This window comes from Poecilia formosa, unplaced genomic scaffold (genome assembly GCF_000485575.1).
Source record: "Poecilia formosa unplaced genomic scaffold, Poecilia_formosa-5.1.2 Scaffold786, whole genome shotgun sequence".
Classification (NCBI taxonomy): Eukaryota; Metazoa; Chordata; class Actinopteri; order Cyprinodontiformes; family Poeciliidae; genus Poecilia; species Poecilia formosa.
Window position 1 is genome coordinate 72,150 of NW_006800725.1, and position 10,693 is coordinate 82,842.

A 10,693-nucleotide genomic window follows, 5' to 3' on the forward strand; every position below is an offset into this window, starting at 1 on the left:
GGCTCCCTGATGGGGTCACGGGTGTGGCTTCAACAAATGGCAGAGAAAGCACTTCACTGATTACGTTCACTTCTAATCTCCCACTAAATATTCACACTCAAAGCTTGATGTTTTTTGGCTGTAAGAGCAGCAAATCCACAGAAGTAAAACACTTAAATAAATCAATCAATAAATAAATAAATAACACCCACACATTCAAAATGCCTCCAGCTACTTACTCCCAAGAGCACTTACAAAATGAGTGCTGGTCCTTCTGAGTTTTCTGTGTACTATGCAAATAAGTTAAGAAACAAACATTATGAAAGCAGCCTCCAGTGCTCTGTTTCCACAGCAAAAATATACATATATATCTGGTTACTGAATTTGTACAATAAGCAAACTAATGCTGCAAACCAATTGTCACTTTTTTTTTTTTTAAAGATTTTATATGTTGGGAATTCATTGACAAAACAAAGGTTAATTCAAAACAATATGCAGCACTTATCCTACAGGAGTCCATTCTTTACTCCCACAATAAGGAGTCAACTAAAAGACCATGGATTGTTAAGGCAGCAGTCACTTTAAATTAAATGTAACTAAAAGGTGTTAAAAACAGCTAAATATATCTTTGGCTGTTTTCTCCTGTCGTTTCACACTGAAACACACATGGCAAATAGTTTTTGTCTTAGGGCTTGAGTTGACTGGTGATGTCGCCAGCTGCAGTGAGTCAGCAAAACCATCGTCCTGGAGGACAGAGGCAAAATCAAGTGACTCGGATGAAGACGGTGAGATTAATGTGTACAATCATATGAGCTTGTGGGAAACACATAGTGTAACACATTCGACTTGAGACAGCGCCCTTAATGGTGAGCCATTCAGGTCATAAGACTACAATAAACATGACTCAATAGCTGAGTTACTTTGGCAAATTTAGCTGTGCTTGAGGTTTTTAAGGAGAGCAGTTGTTCATTTCTTTTATTAGGTTTTTGCCGAATTGCAACATTTGTTGTGACTTTATAATAATAATAATAATAATAATAATAATAATAATAATAATAATAATAAACAAAATAAAAATTCTAATAAAATAAAAATTAATTTGAGCTTTTCTTGTTGCTGTCTGCAAAAACTGATTTGAAATGGGGTTGGAACAGAGCAGATGGTTTGTCAGCCATATTTGTTACAGTGGACTCAAGATACTCTCACTGATTTGATCTCTAATTTAGAGATTTCAGCTGCTGAGTTTAACAAGGACACAGGGTCAGTAAGTCGGGGCTTGACAACATCAACGCTTTCTGAGGGGCATTTAGCCCCTCCGTCGTCTATTTGCTGCTGTTTAAAGCACCTGCTGTAAATGCAGAAGCGACGAAGGAGTCAGGAGTAAAGGCGCCATCTCCTGGTTAAAACCTCACAGCACATCGGTTTTAAAAGCAAGATGCCCGTTCAAAAAGCTGTTCAGTGTTTTCATATCTTTGTCTTACAAATTAACTTCGACATAGAATATCGGACTTTGACCTTTAGTGGACTTTATCCATACATGTGTCTATATGGTAGCATGCAGTTCTGAACAGTGAGCCTATTCATTTAGCTCTACAATATGGCTTCCTCTACCCAGTAGATATGGTCCTCTTGCCAGGGACCTCCTAGTTCATGTAGGTAAGTAAAACAGCTTACTTAACATTTAGATGTGTATCCCCATGTTACGAGAAGTCTTTCTTTTTTTTTTTTTAATTATTAATGTCAATTGGTTTATTTGTGCAACTATCAACACAAGCTACGCTAGCGCTTCTTCGTGCTATTTTACGTCAGGCTAATGCCTTTCCATAAACTAACCTGGGTCATGTGAGCACAACAATGTATATTTTCCAGGTATTTGCTGATTTTTTTATTTATTTTAAACATTGTAGTTGGTGGATGATGCCTGTAAAAGCCCTTGTCCAGGAGCAGAACTCAATACATTATAATAGTTTAAAATAATTAAAGAAATACTAAAATGATATATTGTGACAATTAAGTATAAGTAGTCATATAAATAATTATAGAGGTTTCCATAAATTGAATTAAAAATCATTTTTTATATATTTTCCAACTCCATTGAAATGTGTCCCTAGTTTTTGTCAACACCGTCAGAAATGAAAAGAATGTAAAAAAAAAATCAGGCATTATTGGGGGGCACCAGAATTTCTGAGGACCCCATGATCTCTTCCTTTCTCTTCCTTTGCTAAGAGCGCTAGTTAGTCTCTGGTTAGCTTATGTTATTCTTTAGTTTTTTCTTCTGTTTTATTCCTTAGTTGCTCGTCACAACCATGATGTGTCAACACCATAACTGACAATTTACAAAACTTTGATGAAATTTTGTGAAATAAAAGCTTAATTTTGGTATGTTGTAAAGATTTAATGGACCTGATGAGCTACAATATGGCCTCCTTCAGAATAACATCATATAAACTGAGGTAGTTTGGCTTTTTTTTTTTAACTCCGTCAGATGTCAACTCCATCAGAGTTTTTCTGACTCTTTCAATGAAATTGTTGTCAAATCTCACTTAAATGTGCAATTAATTCATTTTAATGTATTTTACATGAATTGCATTATTTCACATGTACCAAGTTTTTCATTTTATTCACTAGTTTGTCACCACCTTCAGTTCTGTGTCAACTCCGTCATGCACTGTCAACTCCGTCAGGTGGCCTTTTTGTTGTTTTTGGTTTTAAATAATATTTATTTTGTTTCTTGAGAAGTATTTGTCTGTAAAATGAGTAAAATATCACTAATAGGGTCATTAAAAATTATTTTTTATTTGTTTTTGTCAGATGGTGATGACAGCGTTCTAGGTCAGGTCGATTAAAAATGTATTTTTTTTTTTTTTTTTAATGTTCCAACTGGGAGCCTGTACCTTAGCATCTTTACTTTTCCTAAACATTATTTGTCATATTTGCATACATAAGGTTGAGAAATAACAACAAAAAAAATATGGGAAAATTAAAACCCATTTTGTCCCTATTCTCAAGAATCACTGATTAAATCAATTAAATCACACGTCTAAATATAGAATAGATAGATAGAAGTACTTTATTCATCCCAACCGGGAAATTACTGTGCAGTTGCAGTATACACATACACACAGATCAAATTACAATAGGAAAATAAAATAAAAATAAGATAAATGCATAAATATAAAATGTAAGATGTAAGATTCTGTACAATATGAACAGTGAAAATTAATAATCTGTACAGTCTGTACAATGGTGCTTTGTAAACAATCTGTACAATATTGATTAATAGGCAGATATGTACAAAGGTAACTTAACGTTTGTTATATAAAGTGATAGCCTGTGGCAGGAAAGATTTCCTGTATCACAAAGTGATTTTACATAAGTGACAGTACTGACATGAAATATGTTTCTATTTCATGTAGATNTACTGACATGAAATATGTTTCTATTTCATGTAGATAGTGATCCACAGCCACAACCAAACTGTGACAGCAACAAGGAGGAAGAAATTAATACATTGGAAAAAAAATAAAAATAAAATTGCACCTTCACTGGATCTTTGAGAACATTTTCTCAAAAAAAGACCGGCAATAAACGGTCTTTATATTTTATTCCCGTTTTAAATCAGTTATCTTCTCATAAAAAGCCCTAGTTACTACAGTAACAGGATATATTTTTATGTTTAGCACATTGATGTGTATTTGTTTCATTTCATGTCAGTGTGAGCTTACTGTTTTGTCAACTGGTCGTGTTTCTCTCCCTCCTCACTTCTCTCCTCTGCTTTTGCTTTTCAAAACAGCACAGGAAAAGGAGATGAAAGTGAATGTTTGAAATAAACAGTGTAGCCCAGCTCAGACTAAGGGAAGAAAAACACAAATGCAGGAACCTGGTAAAAGATAATTCATACATTGTTTACATTTCACAGTATATAAAGAAATCCTATTAACATTCTAAACTATGAGAGGAAAAGACTACAGGGATTTCACTTTTGTTACAAGACCCTTTAAGTCCAGCACTAGTGTGACAACTTGATCTGCCTTATATTTGTCACCTGTAAGCATTGCTGATGTAATGATTGCTTGATTATCTAAGAGCTCTGAACAGGATTTGTTAAAAAAAAAAAAAAGAATCTTATGAGAAAATTGTTACTTCATATATTTTTGAAAGCTCTACTCTAATATAATTTTTTGTGGGTTGACCGGTGTACTTCTCTTCCACAGTGACGTCAGATGTGCTGAGTGACCTGATGAAGTTACCAACAAGAAACCTCAGTGTGGAGGTTGTAACTCCAGCTTCTGCAGTGGCTCTCACCTGCTTCTTTCAAGTTGAAGCTCCTCAGCCACTACCAGACCTACAGGACGTCTCACCAGGACTTGGTGATGGTCCTGAGTTCCACAAGTTCTTGGTTTGGACTTGTGTGGAGGCAAATGACATCAACTTCTTGCCGTCACTCCCTCTTGTAAAATAAAATCCCTTTTAAAAGGAGAGCAATTATTTCTGAAGCTTGTTGATTCTCAAGCATTATCTACATGTCGAGAAATTTGTCTTTTTTTTTTCAGAATGACTTCCTGTTTTTTAAGTTTTTGATATAGATGCTAGTTCTGTAGCTTTTTTAAAATTATTTTTCATCTAGCTCAGGTAAAATCAAGAGCCCTTTGTCTTGGAACTTCTAGATGATTCCTTGATCATGTACTCAAATAGCTATTCATGTATTTTGGAAGGGGACACATATTTTGCCAGATGGCATGTTCAGCCTTGTAGGATAACTGAAATATTCACTTTGTATATGAAAAGGATTATATGAACAATTTGTTTTACATCACTATGAAAATCTTTTAGGACCAGGGATTCAGAATAATTAATTATACAAAGGCTATTTGCAACCGAAACATAGATTTCAAGGAAAAAGAGCCTACAACGCCAAGAACCTTAAATATCCACTTTAAGCTCTTACTTTCAACCTTGTAGGATATGTAAAATAATCAAATGTATTCTCCAGGCTGCATTCTTACCATTAGCTGAAAAAAAATGGTTGCAGATCATTCTCTGTTTAAAAAAATAAAATAAAATAAAAAGACAGTAGTTGTTTGCGATTGATGTAAATGGTGGACATTGTTGATGTCTGATTTTGCACATAAATGCTCGCTGGCGCTTTGTATACGACACACTTAGAAATAAGTTCTTCTAGCGAGAACATTGGAAGTTTGTGCAGTTAGAATGAACTAACTGCGCAATTTACACGCACAAGTTCGCTTAATTGCACGTGGAATGGGGTGTACAAATAACGTCTGCGAGGATCCATCAGCACTCACGGATTAAAACATCTGAATTTATGAGCACTTTTCTCAATTTCAGCGTATGTTCAGTAGCTAGCTTCTCTTAGTCTTTCTAAATGAGGCTCTCGTTGACCATTGGTTCAGTTTATCCTGCAGTACATTTGGGCATTGAGACGCACAACACTCATTTGCATGTTTGCTAAATATTTTATATTTAACGCAGTTACATATATTTATGTGTTTGTATACTTTTGGTTAATTTATCGTGGAATTTTGTTCAGTTCTGTTATGTAGGCTTTGAGATGAAATCTTCCTGTAACGTGAGCATTAGCGCTCTCTGTCCGTGGTACTGAAACGACCACTTTTAAGCCTGAAAGTGTCGCGGGGAAATTGTTTGCACTTCGGTCTCACTGAAAACTTGGGAAACATTTTTAATACGTTTACCTGACTTTATGCACACGAACAATTGTTTTTTGCATTCTGTGTCTAGTTTGTGTCTTTTTTGTTTGTTTGTTTTGAGGATGGAGTTTTTGACATTGAGGGGAAAATATTAAGGTGTAAATAATGAAAACCGACTCACGGTGCCGCTGTGGGCTAACATACAAGTGGAGCACATTTCTCCACCTACTGTCATAGCTTTACTAAGATGTGGAAGATTGTGCTTTTCATTGTGTTTCGTGCTGAGCGATAATTTGGTCAATTTTTAAAGCATTTCTACAAACGCCTGCAAACGCATTGTTTTACGATGATGCACCCGAAACACGAACGGTTTCGGGTGCTTGTTCTGATCCACCTCTTTGTTTCCCTTTTTGGAACAAGACATCTCGTCCAAGGAGACCTGAGCTATTCTTTTCCAGAAGAGATGAAACTAGGATTCATTGTTGGAAATGTTGCCAAGGATCTTGGAGTTGATCTCAATACATTATCTTCTCGAAAGGCCCGTGTGGATATTGAAGGGACTCGGAAACGCTGCTGTGACATTAATATGAACACCGGGGATTTAATCACATCGGACAGAATTGACAGAGAAAGCCTTTGTGGTAAGAAACCCTCGTGTGTCGTGAAAATCGACCTGGTGTTAGAAAATCCTTTGGAGCTTCATCGAGTCAGTCTTCATGTACAAGATGTGAATGATAATCCGCCTAAATTCAAAAAGAATTTAATCGAAATGGAAATAAGGGAATCTGCAGAAAAAGGGAGCCGCTTCGCGATCGAGGAGGCCCATGATGCGGACATGGGTCAAAACGACGTTCAAAGATACGTACTTGAAAAGAATGATAATTTTATACTTTCAGCGGATAGTAAAAGGGTTCAGCTACAATTGGAAAATAATCTCGATCGAGAGAAACAAAAGGAAATTAATTTGCTTCTAACAGCTATAGATGGCGGATCTCCCCAGAGATCGGGTACTGTGGTCATACATGTTACAGTGCTAGATGCTAATGATAACGCCCCAGTGTTTACTCAGGCTGTTTATAAAGCAAGGGTGCAGGAAAACGCACCACCAGAAACACTGGTGATTACTGTTAGTGCTACTGATGCAGATGAAGGAGTGAACGGAGATGTGATTTATGACTTTGGACATGTGTCTGAAGAAAATCTAGATATATTTTCGCTTGATCCAAAAACTGGACAAATGAAAGTAACGGGTGTTATCGACTTTGAAGAAACAATTTTATTTGACATTAACGTTGAAGCCAAAGATGGCTTAGGACTGACATCATATGCTAAAGTGTTAATAGACGTTATCGATGTGAATGATAATACACCAGCTATTTATCTAAACTCCATGTCCAGCAACACACCTGAAAGTATACCACCTGGTACAGAGGTGGGAATCATTAATGTTCAAGATAGAGACTCTGAGAAAAATGGACAGGTCCGCTGCTCCATCCAGCAAAATGTCCCTTTTAAATTGATTCCTTCTATTAAAAACTATCATTCTCTAGTGACCACAGGACACCTGGACCGTGAACTAGTATCTGATTACAACATTACAATCACTGCCACTGATGAGGGCTCTCCACCTCTGTCTTCCTCTAAAACTATTCAGTTGTCTGTAGCTGACATCAACGACAACCCACCTGTGTTTGAAGAACAGTCCTACAGCGCATATGTGAGTGAAAATAACAAACCTGGCTCAACTTTATGCTCCGTCACTGCTCGAGATCCTGACTGGAGACAAAACGGTACAGTGATTTATTCTCTGTTACCTGGTGAGGTGAACGGTGCCTCGGTGTCCTCCTATCTATCTGTTAATGGAGACACAGGAGTGATCCACGCTGTGAGGTCATTTGACTATGAACAATTCAGGAGTTTTAAAGTCCAAGTGATGGCCAGAGACAATGGTTCTCCTCCTCTCAGCAGCAACGTGACTGTCAGTGTCTTCATATCAGATGTGAATGATAACTCTCCTCAGATCCTGTACCCGGCCCCAGAGGGCAGCTCCTTCATGACTGAGTTAGTCCCTAAAGCTGCACATGGAGGATCTCTGGTGTCCAAAGTGATTGCAGTGGACGCAGACTCTGGACAGAACGCCTGGCTTTCATATCATATTGTCAAAGCCACAGATCCTGGACTTTTCAGTATTGATATTCACAGTGGCGAGATCAGGACACAGCGGGACATTTCAGAATCTGACAGCATGAAACAAAACCTGATTGTTGCAGTGAAAGATAATGGACAGCCCTCTCTGTCTGCCACATGTTCCATGTATTTACTCATTTCTGATAACTTGGCTGAAGTGCCAGAACTGAAAGACATTTCTTATGATGAGAAGAACTCCAAGTTGACCTCTTATCTGATCATTGCACTGGTTTCTGTGTCCACTTTCTTTCTGACCTTCATCATCATCATCCTCGGTGTGAGGTTTTGTCGCAGGAGAAAGCCCAGACTGTTGTTTGATGGAGCCGTGGCCATCCCAGGAGCTTATCTCCCACCTAATTATGCAGATGTTGATGGTACAGGAACTTTACGCAGCACCTACAATTATGATGCCTAGCTGACAACTGGCTCTAGAACCAGTGACTTTAAGTTTGTATCATCTTACAATGACAACACTTTGCCCGCTGACCAGACTTTCAGGAAAAGTCCGTCAAAGTTTACCGATCCCTTTGAAGGACTAGAGACACCTGAAGAGGTAGGAAACTAATTTGTATTTTTGGGATTTTTTTGTGTCGTGTTATTTGTATATCAGTCACCATATGTAGTTTTTAAATTCAAATTATAATGTTATAGGTGCTATGTAACTTGCGTTTTTTTTTTTTTTTTGTTGTTGTTGTTGCAAAAGTGCCACTTGTGTTTTAATCAGCATTGTCGACTAACATACTGTCGGTTCAATATTTTATGACCTTATTCAGTAAAACTCCTGTAGCTCTTATAGGCCACCAGCTTTATTGCAAAACATCTTAGATTTATTTAACAAGTTTTTGGTGCCTCTGAGAGTTGTCTTTTTTCTTTCTATTCTGTTCGCACATCCGGTCACATATTAAGTTTAAATGTCATTACCGCTCCACAATGAGGTGGAATTTGAATTCAAAAAGCTTGTAGTCTTATTTTAAGATACTGTCTTGAATAGCTTTTTTTCGACGTTGAGTACATTGGTGCCACAATATGGTATATTTCTTCAATCTTCCCTTTTGTCATAGAAAATTTCCGTGGTTTCTGAAACAATCCGAAACAGTTTCCCGACAACAGCACCTAAAGTCATTTCTAGTTTGTTATTTTTTATTTATTTATTTTTTAATTTTTTTTTTTTTACAGAACATAATAGACCAGAGTGTGGTAGGGTCTTTAAATTTTTGTCTTAAAACATACGGAAAAACCTGCTTATCGTATAGGTTTCCTCATACCACAAGACATAATATAATATAATATAATATAATATAATATAATATAATATAATATAATATAATATAACTGCATTACCATTTTAACTTAGGTAATTTCTTAAAGTTAATATCGTTTTTACCTATCTTCTCAGGTTCCCTTTTTGTTAAATTTCCAGTGTAACCTGTAGTGAAATACATTAAAGATTTTCAATGTAAACCATAGCATTAAATGGCGCATTATTTTTTGACTAAGAAAACTTTGAAAAATTGTATCATTCAAAAATAACTCTCGGTGTCGCTGTTGGCTCATCCAAAACAGCATAATCGTTGGCACTCCACCCATTAGTGCATAAAAAACAGACAAAGCCTTGATGCAGAAGCTACTAACTCTTGAACATTGAGGGTACTGTCTACTTTTAGTGTATTCCTCATCTTATTTCCAATACAATGTTCTTTTTCGCACGGTAGAATTGTTTCTGATGTTACCTGGGGACCATTAATGCGGAGGATGGGAGACAAAAGATTTTCTGCGCTATTTCTGATCATCTGCTTTGTTGCCATAATTGTCACAATGCCTCTTGTTCGAGGAGATCTGAGCTATTCTTTTCCGGAGGAGATGAAACGTGGATCTGTTATTGGAAATATTGCCAAGGACCTCGGACTTAATCTTGGAACATTTTCTTCCCGAAAGGCTCGTGTAGATATTGCAGGGGCTCGTAAACGGTTCTGTGACGTTAATACGAACACCGGGGATTTAATCACCTCGGAGAAAATTGACAGAGAAAACCTTTGCGGTAAGAAACCCTCCTGTGTAGTGACGATCGACCTGGTGTTAGAAAATCCTCTGGAGCTTCATCGTGTCAGTCTTCATGTAGTAGATGTAAATGATAATTCGCCACAATTTAGAGAAAATTTAATCGAAATGGAAATAAGTGAGTCAGCTGAAAGAGGTAACCACTTCTCTATCGAAGAGGCCCATGACGCAGATGTAGGTCAAAATACTGTACAAAGATACGTATTACAAAAGAACGATCATTTTGTTCTCGCGGTTGACAGCAATAACGTTGAATTAGTACTCGAGAATAAACTTGATCGCGAAAAAAAAAGAGAGTTAAGTTTGCTTTTAACAGCTATAGATGGCGGATCTCCACAAAAATCAGGTACTGTAGTAATACATGTTACAGTGCTAGATGCTAATGATAACGCCCCAGTGTTTTGTCAGGCTGTATATAAAGCAAGTGTGCCTGAAAACTCTCCACCAGAGACACTGGTAATTACTGTAAATGCTACTGATGCCGATGAAGGAGTGAACGGAGATGTAACATATCAATTTGGACACGTATCTGGGATTGATGTCAGTTTATTTTCTATTGATCCAAAGATGGGACAAATTAAAGTAACTGGCGAGATAGACTTTGAAGACAATAATTCTTTTGAAATTAGGATACAAGCAAAAGATGGATTAGGACTAACTTCATATGCTAAAGTATTAATAGAGGTTACCGATGTCAATGATAATGCACCTGCTATTTATGTCAAAACCCTTTCCAATCCCACACAAGAAAACGTGTCACCTGGTACAGAGGTGGGCGTTATTAACATCCAGGACAGAGA

The 10,693-nt window shown here is 36.9% G+C and overlaps 1 protein-coding gene and 1 long non-coding RNA gene across 2 annotated transcripts in view; both read left to right on the plus strand.

Moving 5' to 3' along the window:
- The first annotated feature begins 1,348 nt into the window (after nucleotides 1-1,348).
- LOC107834824 (uncharacterized) lies at nucleotides 1,349-4,458 on the plus strand. Its single transcript, XR_001660648.1, has 2 exons — nucleotides 1,349-1,635; nucleotides 4,194-4,458. It is a non-coding gene; the product is annotated as an uncharacterized LOC107834824 (long non-coding RNA).
- Nucleotides 4,459-5,866: 1,408 nt separating this feature from the next.
- LOC103131555 (protocadherin gamma-A4-like) overlaps nucleotides 5,867-10,693 on the plus strand; it is a 9,743-nt gene continuing 4,916 nt past the window's right edge. The window contains exon 1 of the mRNA XM_016666732.1: nucleotides 5,867-7,963. Within this exon, the coding sequence (XP_016522218.1) occupies nucleotides 5,995-7,963 (1,969 nt within the window). The 5' untranslated portion in view covers nucleotides 5,867-5,994. The remainder of the gene's footprint in view (nucleotides 7,964-10,693) is intronic.